The 23677-nt window shown below is 42.8% G+C and overlaps 1 protein-coding gene across 3 annotated transcripts in view; it reads right to left on the bottom strand.

The window, feature by feature from the left end:
• VWDE (von Willebrand factor D and EGF domains) overlaps positions 1-13096 on the bottom strand; it is a 44930-nt gene extending 31834 nt beyond the window's left edge. For all 3 annotated transcript variants that reach the window (XM_083405298.1, XM_083405299.1, XM_083405300.1), the window contains exons 1-7: positions 12645-13096; positions 10348-10532; positions 8938-9169; positions 5355-5414; positions 3842-4101; positions 2308-2397; positions 922-1066 (exon numbers count right to left, since the gene is read on the bottom strand). In XM_083405298.1, coding sequence (XP_083261424.1) covers positions 922-1066; positions 2308-2397; positions 3842-4101; positions 5355-5414; positions 8938-9169; positions 10348-10532; positions 12645-12729 — 1057 coding nt within the window. In that variant the 5' untranslated portion in view covers positions 12730-13096. The remainder of the gene's footprint in view (positions 1-921; positions 1067-2307; positions 2398-3841; positions 4102-5354; positions 5415-8937; positions 9170-10347; positions 10533-12644) is intronic.
• Between the last annotated feature and the right edge of the window lie 10581 nt (positions 13097-23677).

Raw genomic sequence — 23677 nt, 5'->3', positions numbered from 1 at the left:
TAAGGGAGACAAAGGAAAGGGGCTCTGTGTGAGACAACAAATGGGCAGGGTCCCCTCCTTCAACTCTTGGGGTGTTAATACTGTGAGCCACTCCATCAGGTTGTACATATGTGTGAACAAACCATATATCATAAAGACACCACAGTCTCCACCGTGCCTCATTTCCAAAGGAGACATGAACCCTGGGTAAGCATCTGAAAGCCCTGAATCTCACACTGCTTGGAGATTGGGGTGGGGCGCAACATTATCACAACACAGCCAGTGCCAGACACCAATACATCTTATTGCCTTAGGTCAAGAATGAAGAATGGAGAACCTTTGGTTCTTAAGATGCCATTGGCGTTCCCATCAGTCCCGGTCACTATGGGTCAATGGTGAGAAAAGGTAGGAATCAAAGATTCAGAACAGACAAAAGGAATTACTACCAAAGAAAGGCCATAGCTCAGTGAGAGCATTTGCCTTGCATGAAGCTGGTTCCAGGTTCAAACTGCAGCATCTCCAGGTAGGGCATGGAACATCTCCTGTCTAGAACCCTAGAGGGCCATGCTTATTGTCAGTATAGACAATTATAAGCTAGATGGATCAATGGCTGACTCAGTATACGGCAGCTTTCTGTATTCTATGTAGCCCAGTTTCCACACCTGTGACTAAGAAAAAGAACATGATGAACCCTCCTGCAACCACACTGGTTTAATCTTAGTTTAACGCAGGCATTGGCATGGTGTTTTCCACTGTGCCAAAAGGCAGCAAGCTAAGCTAGAGTTCTGAACTGCAACACAGTCCTGGCTCCTCACACAAAGGCTGCCATGCAACCAGCATGCATCACCTGAGCCGGGCAATGCATGAACATGTCAAAATGAGGATAAAAAGTACATATTCAAGGCACAAGCCAATTTTAAAAAAAATTGAAGAAGAAATTACCTTCCTCTATTGTTCTTAATTTTAATGAGATTTTGCAGTCATTTTCCAGCTGACTAGCTTGAGGACAAGGAATGGGAATTTTGCTTTCTATCGTCAGTCTGTATTCCTTTCCATCTTCTGATATTATAAATGCCTCAGGATGTAGCTGAATATAAGAAAAGGAACATGCTATGAACACAAGGTATCCGTGTGGAATTATCTCACAGTAAATGTTCAGAACAATGCTGAAAAGAATTTAAAGCGAAAACTGGTTTTTACAGCTGTAGAAAACAACAGAAAGGCAATCAATGAGATAACACCCAACTGTAAACCTTGCTGTGATGATGGCAATTAAAAAAAAAAATCCCTTGGACTTAATTTTAGTAATCTTGCAAAATAGATTTCTCTCCCCCCCCCATGCAAAAGGAATACAAAAGTAGTTTGCTTTTATAAGGAAACTCCACAGAGTGTGCCTAAACATAGGCTGATTTAAACAAACAAACAAAATGATTGCATGCCAACTCGTTAGTAGAAATAATTTAAATGGTTTGACGAAGACCAATTTAGCTTGCACTTAGTTCCCACTATGTCAAGTCTCAGAAAGCTTACGCGCTGCATATTTAAAGCACATGACTTCCCCCAGAGAACCCTGCGGACTGTAGTTTACTCCTTGCATAACTACATACCCCAGCAACCATGGCAAGCTACAGTTTCCATGACTCTATGAGGGACATCAGGTACTTTAAATGTATGGTGTGTACGCAGCCTTTTCACACTGATTTAAATGGGACCTAGGTGTAATTAACTCAGGCTGGAATCCTATATACAATGGGGTTTACTTCTTAACAGGGTAAGCTTGAACAGCATGCCTGGGTTCAACTCAGGAAAAAAATTGCATGCATTTGGAGTGCCATTTATTACCTTTACATGCTATCACACCACTAATTTTATTGCCAACAGAGAAAAATTCTTGCACTAGCAAATATTACAATATTGTTCTTCTGAATATTTGCACCACTGCAGTGAAGACAAATATGACTTACAGCACAATCCTATACAGCAGGGGTGAGGAACCTGAGGCCCTCCAGATGTTGCTGGATTCTCCCATCAACCCTAGTATGGCCAATGACAGGGATAATGGGAGTAGCAGTCTAGTAACTTGTGAAGGGCCATCTACACATACTGTATATCTACTCAGAAGTGAGCCTCACTGAGTTCAATGGGGCTTACATCCAAGTACAACGTGCAAGTGTGGGTCCTGTGGCCCTCCAGACTTTGTAGGAATTCCAACTTCCAGCCAACATGGATGATGGGAGTTGTAGTCCAACTTCATCTGGGTGTGTGGCTTTTCCACCTCTGGGGTACAGGGTCATAACTACACAATGCACTGTTTTCTTTTCAGCGTACCTTAATTCCTGCAAAAAATTCCATGCTCTCGATGAGTGAACTCTGCATTTCTGGTTTCTCTAAGAAAAAGGTGGAACTGCTGCAGTAAATCTATGTAAAGGACAAGAGAAGGGACAACACTATATTAAAGCAAGAATGGCAAAGAGCCTTGTGGCACCTTGAAGACCAACTTAGCTTTCAAGGGTTAGAGTCCACTTCGTCAGAGGCATGAAGTGTTGTCCTCTGTTGCAGAAATATATACAAAATCAAGAGAGGTAGGCAGGCAGTGAGATCAGAAGGCAAGGAAATGCAAGGAGTACAGACAATGCAGAAGATCACAGAATGGTTAAAAAGCAATTCCTGAGAATTGGTGCTTCGCTATTTCTGTGTTGTTGCTTTTAACACTCTTATGTATCTCAATTGGATCTCCTTCAGTTGTATGCCACTGGGGTCATTCCATATATCAAGTGATCCAACTTTTTAACCTCAATATCTTAATATTTTGTACACTCACTCAATGATCAAAACTAAGTTTAAATCTTAAATTTTAATTTTTAATCTCATCCCATTTTTTAGTTAGGAGGGTTCAAAAAAAAAAGATGGCAATTTTGGCTTTGCCAGACTACACAAAAACCTTTAAAGCTCAGCCCAGGATTGAGATACATCAAAACTAAAAACACCAATCTCTTCAGAACTATGATCATTTAACAAGTGTACAAAATATTAAGAAAACTGGATGACATGAGGTAAAAAAGTTGGATCACTTGACATGGAATGACCCATCTTGAGAGTGTTAGGTCCTTAAAAATGGGATATACCGGTAACTACTTTAATTTTTTTTAAAAAAAAATCCTGTTCCTTTGCCAATTTTGATTCTGGCACTGCCTATTTTGCCTCTAGCCACACCCACCACTGGCATGCGGCCCCCAGGAGCCTGGCCAAAAGGGAACATGGCCCTCAGACTGAAGTCTTCACCACCCCTGCTGTAAGCTTTATGGGCAGATGGAGATTTAAACCTGAATCTCCCTGATCAAAGTCTAGCCACCATGCAACGCTGTCTCTTAGGTTGTAGGCATTCCCAGTGTCCCCTAACAGAGGGAACAGCAAGATGCTCTAGGTCAGTTTTCAGTTCACTTTTTAAAATTTGTATACTGCCTTTCCATATTAATATACAGTTTTTATGGAACTGCAATGAGAGACATGTTATTTGTTTGCTCCGTACCTGGTAAAAATTTGCTTGCTTGTGGCAATTATGAGGGGGTAAATTTAACAAAACCAAGTGTTTAGACAGATGCAGATATAACCGTCCCCATCCCAACCCCAAAATCTCATCCGGTGAGCTTGCTGGATTCTTAGAATAACAGATACACAAACCACAACCTGGGAGTTAAGGGTGCTGCTTCACAAATAAGGAGTTTTGGAACTCAGTATTTATCATTTGGTGCGACTCCTTGCTTAACATGGATTAACTTTTTGGACTTGTAATTAGAAGAACACTGAGGGAGCATTACCTTTTTGCAGAAACATAAAACAGTAATACAGAACTTAAACATACCCTGTCTCCTAGCCGGAGGTTTACCCCATCCAGTTCTAAGAGTGAGAATGCCTGGACTGTTGTCTCTTGCTTCAGTTCTTCTTTGATGCTTTCAGGAGACAGTCTGGACCAAGCCACAAGAAAGCCCACAGAGGTGTTTGTGGTAGGAACATCAAAGGAGCACCTTAAGAAAATGCTTCCTTCAAGTAAGACCGCCACTATCTCAGGTGTGCTTGGAGGGGGTGGTAAAGGAAGTGGCAACTGTGAAGTAGGTAATTTCTCTAACAACAAAAACAAGTGGAGAGGTGGGTTAATGCCATTTAAGAAATGTAAAGCAGAGAAAAGACTTCCGGAAACAAGCAGCAAGCAAAATAATGTGATTTCCTGCTATTTTAAACAAGAACATAACAGGAGCCCTCCTGGATCCAACCAAAGGCCTATCTAGTCCAGCATCTTCGTCTCACAATGGCCAACATTTAAATTTAGTCTTGATGTAATCAGAGTCAAACAGGTATAGTGGTATAGCATAGCATGTGGTGTGAGAGTGCGTGGGGAAAGGGCGGCTATTGGGAACAGAAAAATCAAAACACCATTAATACACAATATCCATTGAACCTATGAGCAGATCATGCAACATAATGAAAACCAAACCATTTATTGATTATGTTTATTACTTTGAGCTATAAAGAGTTAGAAATGAATGCTGGTGTGAAGTCACAAAATGGCCGCTGTAGGGTGGACACAAATAACTTCAAACATGGGGAAAGAAAGAAATGGACAGATAATACTCCATAGATTCCTTGTTACTTTTTAGCTGTTGTATTTCATTTCCCCACCCCCCACCCCAAACTGGTCAACAGCAGGCATTTTCCAGTGTCTTTTAGACAGAAAGACTTTATCATTGCCCAAACTTGAGGGTGGTTACAGGACAGGGAAAGAAAAGCCAAGTATGTCAATGGGAGTCACCTCATGTGGGAGACATCACAGGCAACCACCCTTCTGGTGTCTCCCACTCTGGGCCAGTGGGCCACCATTGGGAGCTAATGGCTGCACCCACTAGGAAGCGGCAGATAGTTGGTGGAAGGACCCGAAGTGAGAGGCAAGGAAGTGAAGATCTTGAGAGGCTGCAAGAAGAGACAAAAGCTCCCAGGTGACTGCTCAGCAGGTCTGTCATTTTCTGTGGGTGGCCAGGACTGAGAGCTACCTTTGAGAGATGAGTCTCAATTTGTGTACTGTATTCTTATTTTAGATACCACGTTGCTGATTTTCCCCTCTTTTTCTGCAGTTGTGAGAATTCGTATTGCATTCTGTATTCCTGAATGTAATTACATTTGTATAATTGTTCTGATTTTAATGTTGCACAGATATCCTGTTATGATATTTGTGTTGTAAACCGTCCTGTGGTCTTCTGACAAAGGGTGGTATGTATAAACAAAACAAATAAATGTTAAATAAAATCAAAGTTAAGACAGAAAATACACAGAATCCCTGGGTCAAAATAATATATTGACAAAATCTGTACAAAACAACTTACCACTGCATGTGGTTTCTCTCTCCCCAGTCTGGCAGGCCTGCAGTTCAGCACCTGAAGCAACTAGAGATATATTCCTTACATATAATTGCATCAGGTGACTGTTCAACAGGAACTCTTAGCATTTTTGCCTTGTATTTTATTAAAGATAAATTAGAAAATTAATGGCTTAGATTTTTGAGCCTAGATTAATAGACCCTCCAAGTGTCCCTATTTTCCAGGGATGTCCCTGATTGAGAGAAGCCGCCCTGGTATCTGATTTGATCCTGGAATGTCCCCCTTTTCCTTAGGATGCTTCTATTTTCATTGGAGAAATGTTGGAGGTTAGGGTGTTATCCAACCCCCAAGCCATCTGAAGGCAATTCTGTATAGGTAAGTATTTTTAATGCTTAATGTTTTATTATGTTTATGTGTGTGTGTGTGTATCTGTATCTGTATCTGTATCTGTATCTATATCTATATCTATATCTATCTATCTATCTATCTATATTGGAAGCTGCCCAGAGTGGCTGTGGCAACCCAGTAAGATGTGTGGGGTGTAAACAGTAAAATTCTCATTATGGAATGGGACATCCCTATTTTCATAGGAGAAATGTTGGAGGATATGGATTGACAGCTGTGGCAAATTCCAGAGTGGTGGCCATGCCAGTTTCTCACAGCAAAAATAAGGGTCCTGTGACATCCTTCTTTCAAAGCAGGTGATGAAAGCTAGCACCTGGTATCAAAAGCTCTCCTTCAGATGCCACAATACTTTTTTGGCTTTTGCTCCAGCAAATAAGCATTTGGATTGGGGGGCTGTGGCCCTCCAGTTGTTTGTTGCACTACAATTCCCATCATCCCTTGCAGTTTGACATGCTGGCTGGGGGTAATGGGAGCCGGAGGGTGTACATATGCCCTCAGAGGCCTTCCTTTGTGCCCACAGGATTCTGTCCTCTCTGACCCTCCCTCGGCTGAAAGAAGCCTTCTTTAACCCTCTATTTTTGCAGTGTGGGGTCAATGCAGGGGAGGCTACAACTGGGGTGGGTAGAGTCTTGCTGTGTGTGGAACCACAACAGTTGCTCCGGTTTTCAAATGTGCCCATAGGCCCCAGAAGGGTGGGCAAACCCTTCTATACCTACTCCTGTTTGAAAGTTACACCTCTGGAAAGCTCTGGCCTGGTTTATTTCTTCTACAAATATTAAACACCACCCAGGACTGAGTTATAGAGTGGGAAGATTGTTCACCCGCAGTCAGTAAGTCCCTGGTATTGTTAAATGTTGACATCTAAGTTCACCCTGAGAATGCTTATAATTAAAAGTTCAGTTTTTATTATAAACTATTCAAGCTGAGTGAACTGTTTAAAAAACTTTTCAGCATGCTGCAATTTCACTAAACAGCGCTAAGCTTTTTTAAAACCAAATGTATTTCGCTTTTTTAAAGACAGCTCATTACTTTCAGTTTAAGAAAACAAGTTGGCTTTTAGTTTAATGTAGCAATGAAAACGTTTTCAATATTTAAATTGTTCTCTGCCATAAAAACAAATGGTGTATTATACTATACACATTTCGCATTTTCAGTAAATAAGTTGCATAGGATGATGAAGAGTGTTTATGCCTTTCACTATCGGCTTTTCGCTGGCATAATAAAGAAATCCATTAAATTATGATAATTTCTTTTGGCACATAAAAGTAATAAAGAAAACATTATTATGGTGGCCTACTCAGGGTAAGTAACAGTTCCTCTTCCTGATAATAAAAAGTTTATTTCATGTCTTTTAATTAAAACACTAGACAGTACGAATTTAAAACCCTCTTTTACTGCAAGTAAAGTGACTTTTACTAAGAGATCCTTTTTTTGTTCCAAGGCCAATTTTCAGATGCAAATGGAATTTTGCTCCAACTACTCATCAAGTTTTTGAAAAATAACGCAACTTAGCATGTCAATTGCTCATTTATTCTTTAATGGGAGGGTGTTCCAGGGGCCAGGAGAAGCATCAAATCTCCTTCTATTAAGAAGAGAAAGGGAGAATCACGAGCAGAAGATTCAATATGAGATGCCTCCTTCCTGCCACTGTGAAAACCTCCATAGCCCTTGCCCTACCGGAAGGGTGTGCAGATTAGTGGATTGGAGGTGGGTTAGTGGAAGTTTGGATCCAAAGGATCTATATACTACCCAGTCCCTCCACACACCTCCAAACCACAGAAGCTGGCATAGGGAACCTCCCTTTCACAGTTTCCAATGGGAGGGAAATCATTAACTACAAAATAACAACAATAAGAAGAACACCTGGAAATGGAGACAGAGGTGTCCGTGCCTTGCTTTGCCATTACTTCTGTACCGCTGGGGAGAGGTTGGCAGGATTTTGGAAACTGCAGTATATCTGCCTTTGATTCTCCCTTTCCCGCAGCTTTTAGGATCATCATCATCATTATCATCATCATCATAATTTATTATTCATACACCACCCATCTGGCTGGGTTTCCCCAGCCACTCTGGATGGCTCCCAAGAGAATAATAATAATCATCATAATAATAAAAAAGCGAAAAAACATCCAACATTAAAAACTTCCCTAAAAAGGGCTGCCTTCAGATGTCTTCTAAAAGTCAGATAGTTGTTTATTTCCTTGACATCTGATGGGAGGGCATTCAACAGAGTAGGCGCCACTACCGAGAAGGCCCTCTGCCTGGTTCCCTGTGGCTTCACTTCTCGCAGTGAGGGAACTGCTAGAAGGCCCTCGGAGCTGGTCCTCAGTGTCCGGGCTGAACAATGGGGGTGGAGACGCTCCTTCAGGTATACTGGGTCGAGGCCATTTAGGGCTTGCAATCTAACTCAACTAATTCTTGTAGATGGGGCTGCAGCCTTGTCTGAGCTTATGATTTATTATTAGAGACATTTTATGTAATAACTTATAAGAATAAAGCACAATTCCTGTCAAGATTTTGGCTTGTGATAGGTGATCGCTGATTGTTCGGATCACTTTTGAGAGAGGACACATTGAGAGCAGCTTTCTAGAAAGGAAACATTTGAAAACAATATTCCCCAGCTGCAGGCTGGGGTGATGCAGTCTACTCTATAACACTTCAGAATTCTTTCATGAGTAGACAAGGCCTAATATTCTCTATAAATGTAAAAGGTAAAGGTAAAGGGACCCCTGACTGTTAGGTCCAGTTGCGGATGACTCTGGGGTTGTGGCGCTCATCTTGCTTTACTGGCCGAGGGAGCCAGCATACAGCTTCCGGGTCATGTGGCCAGCATGACTAAGCCACTTCTGGCGAACCAGAGCAGCGCACAGAAACGCCGTTTACCATCCCGCCGGAGCGGTACCTATTTATCTACTTGCACTTTGGCATGCTTTCGAACTGCTAGGTTGACAGGAGCAGGGACCGAGCAAAGGGAGCTCACCCCGTCATGGGGATTCAAACTGCCGACCTTCTGATCAGGAAGCCCTAGGCTCAGTGGTTTAACCCACAGCACCACCCGTGTCCCTTCTATAGATGTAGAAGGACTTATAAAAACATAACAAGAGACCAAATGTTTTGAGACACATTTGGGAAAAGAAAACATATACATGTTTTGGGATGTAGCAGGCAGTATGTGCTTCCTCACCTTCTGCACAATATCCCATGCACCCCTGGGTGGGCTGGAGTAAGTATACAAAGAAATCTCCACAGTTCCTCACACTCACAGGAATTCGGAAAAGGCAGCAGTCCTCTGTGGTGCTGAAGAAAAACTGCCAAGTTGCACAGGCTGTCAAGTGTTTGATCTCACCAGGCTGAGGCAAGGACTCGGACTCTCTCAGAGACAACCAAACAGGGGCCTGTGTCCCACAGTGATTCATCTTTTAGCACCAAAACCAAAACAGAAGAAAACAGTTGATCAACAGAATGTTTCCACCATCCAAGATAAGAAAACACACACACACACACATAAGCCAAGCCAAAGAGGAGATTATGGCCTTTTCACTCCTCCTTGGTTGTTTTGTTGGGCTGAACCAAGCCACGGTTTGGCTTAGCTTAGCAGACTGTCTGATCCTGGGCACATGGTTTAGGTCTCTCCGGAGTAACCATGAGCTGTAACCAAGATTTGCTCTATAGTTTACAACTCATGGTTCAACAGGAAGACCAAGAAGCAGATTCAGATGAAGAACTAAGTCAAACCATGGCTTAGCTCAGCACAGAACAGAAGCAAAACCAAAGAGCAAAGGGGTTGCAATCTCCTCTCGGAGCTTGATGCCGGTGCAAAATCATGGTTAGCATAACAAGCAAAACAGCCTTTTGAGAAATAAGGGACACCATGGGCAACCCATTCCCAACCTGTTGAGCGCCATAAAAATAATGAGGTTAACAAAGCACTTGGCAGGCAACAAATACATGCTGGTGGGCAGCCTCAGACTACGCAACACTTAGACTATACAAGATGAGTAGGTCTATAGTAGCAGGTATCTCTTAATACAGGGTAGGGAACCTGTGGTGCTGCAGAGGCTGCTGAACCACAACCTCCTCATGCCTGACTGTTGGCCAAACTGGTTGGGGCTGATGGGAGCCCAACACTATCTAGAGAGCCACAGATATTCCAGCGTTTAATGATAAAGGAACATAGGGAGCTGCCTTTCACCATCCTGGTCAGATTATTGTGCCTCCACCTTGCACTATACAAGTTGATTTTGGCACAGATGATAGAGAGCTAGAGGATGTCTTTCATAAGTTGATCATCTGCATTCACTCAGTGTCAATAATGTGGGGAAAGTAAACTTGTTTTAGAACAAGAACAGAAGCTTTTTGATGCTGCCTACTAAAATCTTGCCCACCTCATACCAAACAATTCTCTATCACTACTCTAGAAGAAGAATATTCAGTGAGGTTTTAGGATGCAGCTGTGGACTTTGCAGCCTTGTGGTGGACCATAAAGCCAAGCATAACAGCTCAGATTTGCATGTATGGAAGATGAACAATATATATATATTTAAAGGAGTCTGCCATATTATACAATTATAGGTTAAAAGGAGAGCATCCCTACCTCCACACACTTGGTTGGCATTTCAGCCTGCTTATCGAAAATCAGGAAGCGGTACCACCCTGATGGCAGTGAATGATCACATATTAAATCCTGGATGGCTGATTGCTGAAGCCGTGATGAATCAAAATCAACACTTCGGTATGGACTCTGAAGGATCTGATGACCGCCTGGATGACATTCCAGAGCTGTAGAAAAATTGGAGACATTAGCATTCTTATGCATTTATCTGCAGTGGGTGTCACCAGTCATAAAATGGCTGCCATGGAGGATGTGCGAGTGGTTTAACACAAAATGGCTGCCTGGAGCACTGCATAACACTAAATTAGGTAGACAACCCCTTCCATCCTCCTTAAGCTTATGACAGAAACTTAGCTATGTCCTGATTATGGAGGCTACACACACTGATGCTGTCTAATAACAACAGGGAGCATTCCTAGCCAAGGTTGCCACACCACTGTACTTTCACAGAAATCGCTTAGAAGTACCTGCACATTTTGCCCCATAACTTCCTTTCTAGGAGGGTTAGAGACTTACTTTTTTCTAAAACAAAAGCTGAAGTCTAGGGTACCTGCCAGAAGTACCATTGGAAACCTGCTGGGGTGCCATGGGCACCAGGTTGGTGACCTCTGATCTACAGCATTATATCTAATCTTGGTCTGGTTTGCAAAATATGGCAACCCAAACTATGGCTATACCAGGACAACTCTTGGGCACAACTTGTGGTTAGTGAGGAGAAGGCTTAACCATGAACCTCAGTCTGGAATACAAACTAAGCCAAACTGTGTTATGCAAACCAGGCCACTATTTGCCGGAACAAAATGATGCCTTGCTTTTGCTACTAATATTTATATTAAATAAAGGTCTATTGAGCTCTATTTAGGCGGGAGCTAAGAAGTTCTGGAACATGAATCATTTAGCAAATCTGTCCCTTCTGTCTATCACAAAGAAGCTATGTTTGCAACTAAGGAGTTTGAATATCCTTTTAAAAAAAGCAAAGCTTGTGAATCAGTTGAATTCTGATAATATTGTGTGATATTTGCCAGAGACTCTAATCAAGACAGGAATCAAATATATAGCATGGGGGTTTTTTTTTTGTCTTTGGAGCAAGCGCCTAGTATATCATGGCTCATTTCACCACAGAGACAAAAAACAACCAACCTGAATTGAAGAACTTGAAATGCAGTATTAAACAAGAAGACAACTGCTTTAAGTAATCAATAGACAAGGAAGCACAAGATAACTTAATAAGACAGTCTCGGTTACCATGATAAGCTTAGGTCAAAACATATCAGCAATGCAATCTGTCTTCGGTTTGTATAATATAGCTAACTTATGCCAAGTTGTCAAACAACATTTATATAAATGTTTCCTACTAAAGCCCATAACATCATAAAAAAGCAACTCGGTTGTCACTTTGTGTAAAAAATCATTATCAGCACTAAAATCAGTTTATAATCAGTGCCAAGACAATCGATTAAAAATAATATTGAAGCCTTTCTCACTTGGATTCTCACATTTCACGCACTATCCTAACCACAAAGGGTTCCCCATAGGAACCACAGCAGAAGTATTATAGTCCTGTCTCTTAACTTCTGATCACCATCACTTTTCATTTGATTTCCATCCCTCTACTCCTCCCAAAGGAGCCCAGTCCTGTATATATTCTGTTAATTCATCTAGAATCAGTACCCCGACTCCCTACATTTATACAGCATAATAATAATAATGATGATGATGTTTGATCTCTCTTGAATGCAATGAGGAGTTAAAGAGGCTACATCACGGCTATTAGTTATGCAAAGAATTTCATTTATCTGGGGGGGCTTTCCTTCCAATTATTAGCAATTATTGGTAGTAGTAATAAGGACAGCACTATTCTGTTATTGAAATTCCTGAGGCTGTGCGCACACCATAACTTTAAAGCACATTCAAACCACATTTTTGACTCCTAAAGAATCTTGGGAACAGTAGCTTGTTAGCCCTGTAGGGAACTGTAGCTCCGTGAGGGATAAACTACAATTCACAGGCTTCTTTGGGAGTTAAAAAGCGTTAAAAACGTACCAGAGCGCGCAAAGTGATGCTCAACAGGCACAGAAGGAAAACAAAACCACAAAACAACTTTTGCTGAGGTTTTTTTTTTTTTTAAGAATGATCCACTACAGAAGAGGGTATTCCATTTGCCAGCATTACACCCTTGAACGCGCCCCTTTCCGTGAGCCTAAAGACGCTCCAGAGGCTCCCCTTTTCTTTCTTCGTGCCCAGAGCCACCGCGCGCCCTTGCTCTCCTTTCTCCTTACCTTGCTGGCCGCGCGCTACCTCGAAGCACACCACCAGCGCTGCGCAAAGGGAGAGGACGTTCCCCGGCAGGCTTGGAGAGCGCATAGCTCTCTCCTTTCTCCCACTCTGGACAAGGCGCTTTCTCCCTTCAGCAAGCCAGCTTGGAGAGCGAGCCTGGCCCCGATCCGCTGGGCACCCTCCGCCGAGCGCGCTGGGAGCGAAGTTTGCGCTCTCTGGCTCTGCTGCAATCTTCTCGTTTCTGCTGCTGCAGTTTCCCAGGTCCCGGGACAGCCTCGCGCGCCCTCTCCCTGCAGGCCGCTCCGCCTGGAAGAAGGAGAAGGAGACAAACAAATGCAACAGCTGGAGCACCAAAGCTGGGAGGGGAGCAGCAACCCGAGTAGCTGCAACCGAGCCTGGTCGCTGACCCCACTCAGGTCGGCGGGGCTTTCAGTTTAGACTGCCAGAGTAGCAGCGCTGTACTAGCCGTGCCGCTTACTGCTAGGTAAGTGAAGTTGGGATCGCAGCCTGTAAGCCCCGTCGACCGTACGCTGTGGGTCTCTCCGGTGTACACGGGATTGGCCATTCCTCCGGCATTCTCACGTTTGGAATGCACGGAATGCCACCAGTGTGCGGCAGTGAAGCATAAGAAGCAGAGGCCCGGCACTTGTTCTTTCACAGGCCTCTCCACAGGCAGGGTCCTCCTTATTCAAGGTAGCCGTGGGATGATAGAGGCTTCTACAAGGAGATGAAGAGAAGGTGGCAAAATAAAATAATCCCAGGGTAGGAAATAAATTACCAATCTCTCCAACAGAAATAGGGGATGTGGACAACATGCAGAATTATGAAAAACCCAACAAATCAGAAGAGTCCAGCTTTTAGGATTTGGCTTAGTGGTTAGTCTTAATTCCAAACACCTTTGGAGCAGGCACACAAAAATTTTCTGGATTATGCCCATTGTACAGAAATCACTGCTGGCAGTAGTAACAGAATATTAGACTAATTCTGCATACATTTAGCACATTGGGTCTTTCATAGAATCACAGTATCAAAGAGCTGGAAGGGTCCCCAAGGGTCATAAAATGCTCCACAGCTGTGTCGTGATTTGTTTTGTAGGAAAATATAAGCAGCAGGTAGTTAGTCAGATCCTATGTGGATGATACTCAGTTTTGCTTCTTGTTTCTGTTAACTAATCCCAGGGAGTTTCCGGAAATCTTAACCAGGTGTCCAGAGGTGGCTTTTGGATGGATACAGGCAAATGAGCTAAACTTAATCCAGATAAGATGAAGGTCCTTGGGTGTGGGTTGGGAAATCAATGGCCATTTCCAAATGGTTCTAGATCAGGGGTCAGCAACCCAAGGCCCATGGGCCTGAAGTGGCCCACGGAGGTCATTTGACCGGCCCACAAGCCACCCCCGAACCGAATTGCCCGCTCGTGAGCTGCACTAAATCGGCACAGCACGATGTGGAGACCTGCTTCCATGACGCTGAAAATCGTGTCTACACACGGGCCTGCGCACGATCCGGCCCATGGAGGGATCTCTGTGGGACTGATCCGGCCCAGGCAAGATAAACCTTGCCGACCCCTGTTCTAGTTGGTGCCGTTCTCCCAAGCTTGCACCTTGATCTCAGTGCAATTTCTGGATGTGCAGGTAACACACCAGCTGCAACCCTTTCTAGAATATGGACCTTGCCTCAATTTCTCATGCCCTGGTTACACCCAGAGCAGACTCCCAGTTGGTAAAAATGCAGCTGCCCAGCTGCTTGTTGGAGCCAGATGTTTGGAACATGATACACCTATAACTGCACCAGTTGCATTGCCTGCTTGTTTGTTCCTGGGCCCAAAACCAAATGCTGGTATTGATATGGAAAGCCCTAAATGGTTCCGGACCAGGTTATTTGAAAGACTACCTTCAAATAACCTGGGAATCACAAGTGGAGGAGAGTCTGTTGCACTCAAGTCCTGCTAGCGGGCTTCTCATAGGCATCTGGTTGGTCACTGTGAGAATGGGATGCTGGACTCGGTTGGCTGTTGAGCTAATCCAGCACAGCTCTTATGTTCTGATGTAGGTTCCCCATGGGATGTAAAATCCTGGGAATCAGGGAGCTCACAAGAGAGAAAGGAGGCTCATTGCCTTAAGCAAGGAACTGTTGCCCTCCCTGGGATAACTCACTTGGTAGAGCATGATAGAGCATGAGACTCATAATCTCAGGGTTGTGGGTTCGAGCCCCACATTGGGCAAAAGATTTCTGCATTGCAGGGGGGTGGAGTAGATGACCCTCGTGGAATCCTCCAGCTTTACAGTTCTACGAGCTTGTGGGAGATGAATGGAGGGGGCAGAGTTAATGCACTTGTCCCTGTATCCTCCTGCTTATGTGTTAGTTTACACAGTAGCCAGAACACCTTAAGAAGGTTCTTGTGTATCCTTTTGTTTATCCTTCTAAGCTTGAAATCCTAAACACCCTTAACAGGGAGTAAGTCTTACTGAACTCAGAGGGACTTGATTCTTAAACACACAGGGTTCTTCTGTAAATCTCCTTGGTTTACACATTGCTTTGATATTGAACTCTGCAGATGTATGCTGGTTTTGCAAGAGATTGCTTAAGATCACACATTGTTATATGGTTTTTGACAATACTCCAATGTCCCACAGCAAATTTTTACTCGGCTTCAATCCTATTGACGTTTCTTTCCCTATCTATCCTCATTTCCCACTCCAAATCGTTCCTTTTCTCCCTGCCTTTCTTGATCACTTCGATCATTTGCATCTGCATTGGGTGCTCAACAAAACCGTTCTGAATCCCACTTCGCTGAGTAGTAGGGGTGTATTTTTATTTTAAATCAAAGTTAGCAAAAGGTACTCCTTTAAAACAGAGGGCCAGACTTTGTTTAAAAATTGGAACCACTCTTTCTAAGAAACCTGACATGTTGATTACAGGACCAGGCATCAGTGTGCAACATTAATCACTAGAAAACAACATTGGGCCAACTTCCAAAGGTATAATCTGAACAGCAGGCTCCAGGGGAGCTGATTCATGCATATTAGTCTCCTGGAGAACTTACGGTAATTATTCTGTCAATCCTGTCCTTGTTACCTTTTTTCGGCCAGGGTAATTTTCCCTTCACAGTCAACTGTCCCTCACGCTTTGTCTAAGGAGCTGTTCAAGCAACAGGCAATAAGCTGTCCAGTTTCTTGGCCATTTTGTAGATACTTGGTTATCATCATTGTAACATTTAAACATACTCCTCTTTTCTTTTCTTTTCTTTTCTTTTCTTTTCTTTTCTTTTCTTTTCTTTTCTTTCTTTTTTTATGATTTTGAAATCCAAACACCACTTAACACTCACATTGATAAAAGGAATAGCGAACTGGTAAATCTGTGCTGTGTTAGGGTCGTCGATTATGGTACTTTCAGGCTGCAGCAATGTATAATCTCCACTAAAATTAAAAGGTAAAAGACCCCTGGATGGTTAAGTCCAGTCAAGGCAACTTTGGGGTGCAGCGCTCATCTCACTTTCAGGCCGAGGGAGCCAACTTTTTAGTAACAACAAAATTTATAGTTCTCTGTGTGTAGACATCTGTGGACGTACTTAATTAGTGGACAGGAGAGCTTATTAAAGGGAAAAGATGTTGTGAGAAATGACAAGATTATGCTGGATTGCAGTAAAACAAATTTGCATTAGATTTTCACCATTTGGTAGCATTTCTTAAGGGACTGATGCCCAGCAGGGGTTGTTCCTATTCTACAAAACAACGCATCTCGCCATTTTGGTCTTCATCTTTTGTGAGTTGTCAGGCACTAAAAGTATACTGCTGGTCTTTGCTCTGTAAAAAGCTTACATTTTGTAGCCTAACCATTTGTTGCTATGATCACCCTGAAGGATTTCCCAGCTGTTAATCTAACTCTTCAAGGCCACCATTGGTGTAAGTTTGAGCCAAGGTTTATCTCAGTGGTAATTCTGAGAGAACTTCCATAAAAGTCTCACTATAAACTTCAAAGCCTATTAAAAAACAACTTTCTGAGATGGCCAAAAGCAGTTGAGGCCAGTTAGTAAATGTTAAAAGAGGGTGGAGGTGTTTTAGGATCTTCTTTTAAAGACGTTATAATTTAGACTTCAAGTCTCACCTCATTTACCTAAGAGTAAGCCCCACTGAATTCAATAGGACTTATTTCTGAGTAGGCATCCTCTCTGAGAAGGGACCTTTCAGCCACTAATTCCTTGAAACTGAATTTTGCCATCGCTATTCCCTTTTCCTGTTAAAGAAAATATGGATTCATCAATGGTTTTCTGATTTTATGGTTAGTTTTAATTGATTTTATCATTATTGTACCTTCTATAACCTCACTGTACAGCAGAACACACAATTTAGTTCTGTGGCAGCTTTTTCACTACCCTTGAAGAGAGTTCGTAAGTCCTAGCAGGAGTTATGCAGAAGGTGTAAAGTGTGCAGCATTTTTCTTTTAAAGAGCATGTGGCTTCTTGTAGAGGATGCTATTTAGAACAACGATAATGATGGCCTTCAGAGTATAATGAAACTTCTGTGTTCTTCAGACCAAGACAAAGGCAGAATTTTGCTTCAGGGCTTTTCTTTCTTTGGTCATCTTATTCTGCCACAGAGAGAGGTTCGCTGAGTGGCAGCTTCTGATCCCAGAGGTAATGAAAAGCAAGTAAAGGGCTTTGCAGGTGGTGATCTGGTGATATGAAGTCAACAATAAGAAGCTACGGAGAATCTAATTGCATCCGTGAAACTTTTCCTGTAATGAATGAAGAGTGCTCATCCTGCTTTGCCATTTTGATTCAGTTTGGCCTTGGCAAGAGACGGATTCATCCAGTTCATCCCACCTCTCTATAATTATCACAATTTTTAAATAAATTGAATCTTAATTAAATGCACCTCTCACCTGCTCAAAGGAACTCCCGTAACTTCTCATATGCATGTCAGTCCCTGCCCTGTGGGTCACCCTTCCTCCCATCCTTCCCTCCCTCCCTTAAACCTTTCCCAAGTTACTTCTGCTGCCCATCATTCTCATAGACTGCATGCAAATTTAAGGAGGGCCCAGGGCAAGTGCTGCAGACCCTCCAAGTGTCCCTATTTTCCAGGGACAAATTTACAGAAGCCACTCTGGTTTCTGATTTGATCCCAGAATGTGCCACTTTTCCTTAGGAGGTTCCTATTTTCATTGGAGAAATGTTGGAGGGTGTGGAGTTATGTGATGCTTGAGGCAAGGAGGTAAGTAACGATGTAATCTTTAGAAGACATCTGAAGGCAGCCCTGTATAGGGAAGATTTTTAAATGTTTAGTGTATATGTTAGTGTATATGTTTTTATATACAGTTGTACCTCGGGTTACATACGCTTCAGGTTACAGACTCCACTAACCCAAAAATAATACCTCTGGTTAAGAACTTTGCTTCAGGATGAGAATAGAAATCATGTGGCGGCAGCAGGAGGACCCATTAACCTCAGGTTAAGAACAGTTTCAGGTTAAGAACAGACCTCCAGAACGAATTAAGTTCTTAACCCAAGGTACCACTGTATGTTTGAAGCCCTCCATAGTGGCTAGGGCAACCCAGTCAAGATGGGTGGAGTATAAATAGTAAAATGATGATGATGATGATGATGATGATGATGATGATGATGGAATAAGACATCCCTATTTTCATCCAAGAAATGTTGAAGGGTATGCAAGTATTATCTGTGAGCACTGCCAGAGCTCCAGCAGATGGCCAAGGATGCCAGATGCTAATTTAGGCCCTGTTCTACCTTAGTATCACAAGATTGTCATGAGAGCACTGGGACTAAAATTGTGAACCAAAAGCTTTACTTTTCTATCACTACAACAGTTATTAACACTGGGCTTCAGTAAAGCAAATAATTTAATTAGACAGTGCCTCTCTGATATTGAGTGACAGAATAATCTGGCCACAATTAGGAAATTTTGTCCACGGTATGATTATTTCCCACCTAGCCATTTTGACACTTTGGCACTCTATTTGCAAAATTTAACAGTTCCAAAATACAGACGCGCTTTCACTTTCTCAAGATTGAGTATACTGCCTTCGGCTGTTCTTGAGGGATGATTTCAAAAAATTCCACTGGAAAAAGGGTTGCTGTATTTTCCTGTCTATAGGACGCCCCCATGTGTAAGACCCCCCCCCCCATTTTGGGGGACTGAATTTTAAGAAAATGAGGGGAGATGGCGCTCCTGCCAACCGGATGGCTGGCGGCGCCCCGCTTCTCCCCCCCATGCCACTATCCATGTATTGGATGACCCCAGTTCTTTGACGTGATTTTTGAGTCAAAAAACCTTGTCCAATACATGGAAAAATATGGTATGTCCCTGTGGAGATGGCAGTATTGAGTCAGTGGCTCATGTGCCTCTGGCTTGCACTCTTGATGAAGATATTATTGTCCATGCCAGGTCACTCAACCATTGCTACTGTGTCCTTTGTTTCAGCGGATCAAGATGATCAGGTGACAGCAAAAACTGCAAGGTTTTTAGTGGGGGCAAATAGAATAATATCTATTATTTGATTATTGACATAAATTCTCAAAATGTATTTTCCACAGTTAAGTTTTTACCTCTATCTTCAGTACATTTTATTTTATTGTACAGTGGTACCTCGGGTTAAGTACTTAATTCGTTCTGGAGGTCCGTTCTTAACCTGAAACTGTTCTTAACCTGAAGCACCACTTTAGCTAATGGGGCCTCCTGCTGCTGCCGTGCCGCCAAAGCACGATTTCTGTTCTCATCCTGGAGCAAAGTTCTTAACCCGAGGTACTATTTCTGGGTTAGCAGAGTCTGTAACCTGAAGTGTATGTAACCTGAGGTACCACTGTATTGCTATGGCTAGTGGCTGATGCAAATAAAGATTCTTCTGATTCTGATTCTAACGGAAAACAAACAAACAACCCCCCCCCCCCCCAGATCTGACACCACTCCAGTAAAGTCACAAAAGAACATAGGAAGAGCTGGATCAGGTAAAAGACCCATCTGGACCAGCATCTTGTTCTCACAGTGTCTAACCAGATGCCCCAATGGGAAGCCCCCAAGCCGCACATCCCCCCTAGCAATGCCTATAACTGGTATTCCAAAGCATCCTTTTCCCATCTCTATTTCATGTGATGCAGCTGCAGCCATAACTTTGAACAATAAGCCTCAGATCTTTTAATTTCCTTGTTTATCTTTTTTTTTTAAAAGGAAACATTAGCAAAGCTATAACCCTCTGTTTTGTATCCAAGGCATCCATTAATAAAGGTGTTACTCGGAATCCTAAGAAAGGTGTGTGTTTCTGAAACGTAAAAGCTCCATGTGTTTTATCTTAAGAAGCAGCCATAACAGAGCTAGTTATTTAAAAGTGACGCCCCCATTTTTAACAAAAAGCTTTATCAGATTTCCCACCAATCCATTAAGAACTCTCTTGGTTCTTCCCCAACATTGACTCTATGACTCAGAGTCTCAGAACCCGTATAGTGCAACTTCTAACAGATGCAGTTAAAGACACAGTTTCCCCCCAGCTATTTGCTGCTGATGGGGTGAGCTCCCGTTGTTCGGTCCCAGCTCCTGCCAACCTAGCAGTTCGAAAGCACGTCAAAGTGCAAGTAGATAAATAGGTACCGCTCCTGCGGGAAGGTAAACGGCATTTCCGTGCGCTGCTATGGTTCACCAGAAGCAGCTGGGCACATGACCCGGAAGCTGTTTGTGGACAAATGCCAGCTCCCTCAGCCTATAGAGCGAGATGAATGCTGCAACCCCAGAGTCGTCCGCGAATGGACCTAATGGTCAGGGGTCCCTTTACCTTTATAGGACAAGCCAATGAAAGTTAACCATAGGCAGAGTGGAGCTTGTCGCCTCTCTCTGCTAAATATTTTTCAAACACCCTGTTTTTAACTGTAGCCTTGCTTAATGCCTCTCCTAGTTTTAGTCATCATAGCAAGTCACTCTGGCAGTGCCTGAGCAAACTTGACACAGCTAGGTAAATTTATGTCATGCATGTCTAATTCTTAGCAGCTTGAAAACAAATCATGTCTTTAAAAACCTTCATGTTTAAGGATGGGAACAGCAGGCAGCATCTTGGAAAACCTGAAACCTCCATGAAGCAGCTTCTAAAAGCACTTTTTATAAATGCATAGTTAAAAAAAAGTTTAAAAAGTTGAATCCTGCATTTCGTTTTTGCTTGTACCAGAGGAATTCTGTAGTAAAGTAACTTATGCAAATATATCGATTCCAAGCCTGGATATTTTAATGCCTCCTTATTTGCACCACAACCAACTTATCTAAGGTTATATGCCCATTAGCAGTTTAAAACAATGCCCCCCCTTCTCCTGCTGGGTTTCAAGTTGCATTTGCATGTTTCTATACCAGGCATAGGCAAACTCTACCCTCTGGATGTCTTTGGGACTACAATTCCCATCATCCCTGACCACTCGCCCTGTTAGCTAGGGAGCATGGGAGTTGTAGTCCCAAAACACCTGGAGGGCCGAGTTTGCCTATGCCTGTTCTCTACACACAAGAGATAGGGGTGTCTTCTCCTGATGTGTATTACCTGATGTCCTCTCACACCTGCAACACCCCAAACTCATATTCAGTGAGACTTATCGGCACACGCACAACGGCTACCTCAAATTCACATAATGCAGCTTAACTGTGAAGTGAATGTGGCAAATAGGATGGGAGCTGGTTTGAGGGGAAGTGCATCACGTAGCTCCAGGCTAGATATGGATTGTGACTCATGTTGTTAGGACACAGCTTCAAAGGCCAGGCGTGAGAGCACACTGGAACCAGAGTAAACATCAATGTGTACATAGCCCAAGTGGATCACACCGGAGGTTATTTAGTCTGTAATTCAAATTAATAAATCATGCAAGGAATACTGGAACAGTTTCCCACATTTTTGTGACAACAAATAGAACTGCAAAATGGGAAGTTTCCATGTGCAGTCATGTTGACAGTACTTAATTTAGAGTGGGGAAAGGATGTTGGGGCTCAAATCAATCTGGAAAGGTCATCTTCCAGTGTAGAATCGAGACCCTTAATTGGGTGGAGACAGAAATTCACTCTGGACTTGATCAGAGGCCCTTTTAAATTCTGTTCTTACTGCTTGTGTTCCGGAGTTGGAAACTTGGCACTGAAAATGGATGCGCCGACTGAGCCTTGGCACAAATCAAGTCGTGTGTAGTGAGTAGCAGAAGTTGGCATGGCATGAAACTAAACTGTGGGCAGGGTACAGCTATGATTGCTGTTTTGGCATGTAGGTTGCTCCCATGCAGATCCTGAAAGTCCCACAAACTACATGTTCAGCAGGGCAGTCTCGGTTCCAGTCATTGCTACTCTCTCTTTGTAAAACTTCATTAAAAGCTTCTACATAGAATGCAAACTAGGCTCCATATACATATGGAGTTGATTTTGACATGTTTGAAACCCAGGCTTACCTATAAAAATGACCTTTTTAAAATGAAACAAAACAGAGACCGAAAGTTTAGGAGCTCTTGCAACGGCAAACTATTTTAGATGTTCAAACATCCTCTGCAAATACAAAGGATGGGTGGAAAAGGCCATAGGTGCAGTGGGTCAGTTTGGCTGGCTGTTGACTGGAAGTTTGGTGGTTTGTGCACAACCAGGGATGGCTGTGGGCGATTCCATTCCCCCCCTTTCCCCTTTCCCTTCTTCTTCTTCTTTTGACAAAGTAATAACCATAAATAAATAAATAAATAAATAAATAAATAAATAAATAAATAATAAAAATGTGCACCCCACCACTGAGACCATTCCATTGTAACTATCCAACCTTGCAAAATTTCAACACCTCTAGTGATGGTTTGACCTCTTTCCGTTTTAGCAGTACAAATTCTACAAACACCTTCCGTTATCTCCTCAAAATCATTTCTCCTGCGCAGTCCTCATCTTACCTCAGTGGCACATGTTAATTTATCAGTAATAGATACATCCCATGCCTCTTTATACCATTCTTCCATATTAGATTCTGCTTGCCCCTTCCGCGATTCTATTATAAATTGGATGGTCAAGCTATCCAATAGCCACTAGCCACAACAGCTCTGCTCTGCCACCATGGTTGGAGACAGTAATTTTTCTGAATACCAGTTGCCGGAAACCACAGGAAGTGAGAGGGCTCTTGTGCTCATGTCCTGCTTGCAGACTTTCCACTGGGGCACTTGGTTGGCCACTGTGGGGTCAGGATGTAGGGCTGAATGGGGCACTGGTCTGATGCAGCTGGTTCTTGTTATGTTCTTAAGGTTTGCTAAAATCCTATTGAACTCAGCAGGGCTTACTAAACACTTATAGGGCTGTACTATTAGATCTACGTACGTTTTTTTTATGGAGGTGTGAAATTTCTCTACCAGGACCGTAAGACTTGATATCCACAGGCAAAACAGGTTTGCCATGCATTAGGCTAGGGGATATGACTTGATTGAAACTTGCAAGGAAGACCAGCTGACTATAATCAAAATACCACGGATGGAAATTTCTATGCAAATATGAATCTTTAGCATTGCGGGTGTCGGAGCAGAGTTTGACATATTTTCCAATCCTAAATGGGTTTCCGAGATACAATACCCCTCTCTCTCTTTTTGTGTGGCTTCCCCCTCCCCATTTACATTTTGGTAAAATTACACTTCCTTCTACTCTGCCTCCTATAGCGATGGGATTTCAGAGGCTTCACTTTTCAATCATAATTCGCAGGATTCTTTTAACACGATGTGAGCACAACACCGTCTTTGTTCATAGCTAGGAGCTTTTCGAAATATCGTTACTGAGATAAGATCTCTGATTCACAGAAGGCCGGACAAAGCACTTTTTAATGCCATTTGGTTAAGAAGGTAAAATGTCTTGCGGACAGGTTAAGTATTTAAAATGATAATAAACACTTAGTGAGGGGAAGCTTTGCTGTTCAAAGCCACAAATATGAGCTTGAGTGATTCACTAATTCCTTAGGACCTGGGCTGGACAGCTGTGATAGAGAAGAAAATGTATCATCATATAGATACTTGATGGATGGATGATCAGCAGAGAGTTAAAATGGTTTTCATTCAGAG

This window comes from Podarcis tiliguerta (assembly GCF_965153285.1).
Source record: "Podarcis tiliguerta genome assembly, chromosome: 12".
Classification (NCBI taxonomy): Eukaryota; Metazoa; Chordata; class Lepidosauria; order Squamata; family Lacertidae; genus Podarcis; species Podarcis tiliguerta.
Note: the sequence above shows the minus strand (reverse complement) of the source record. Positions and strands in the feature narration are given on the sequence as shown.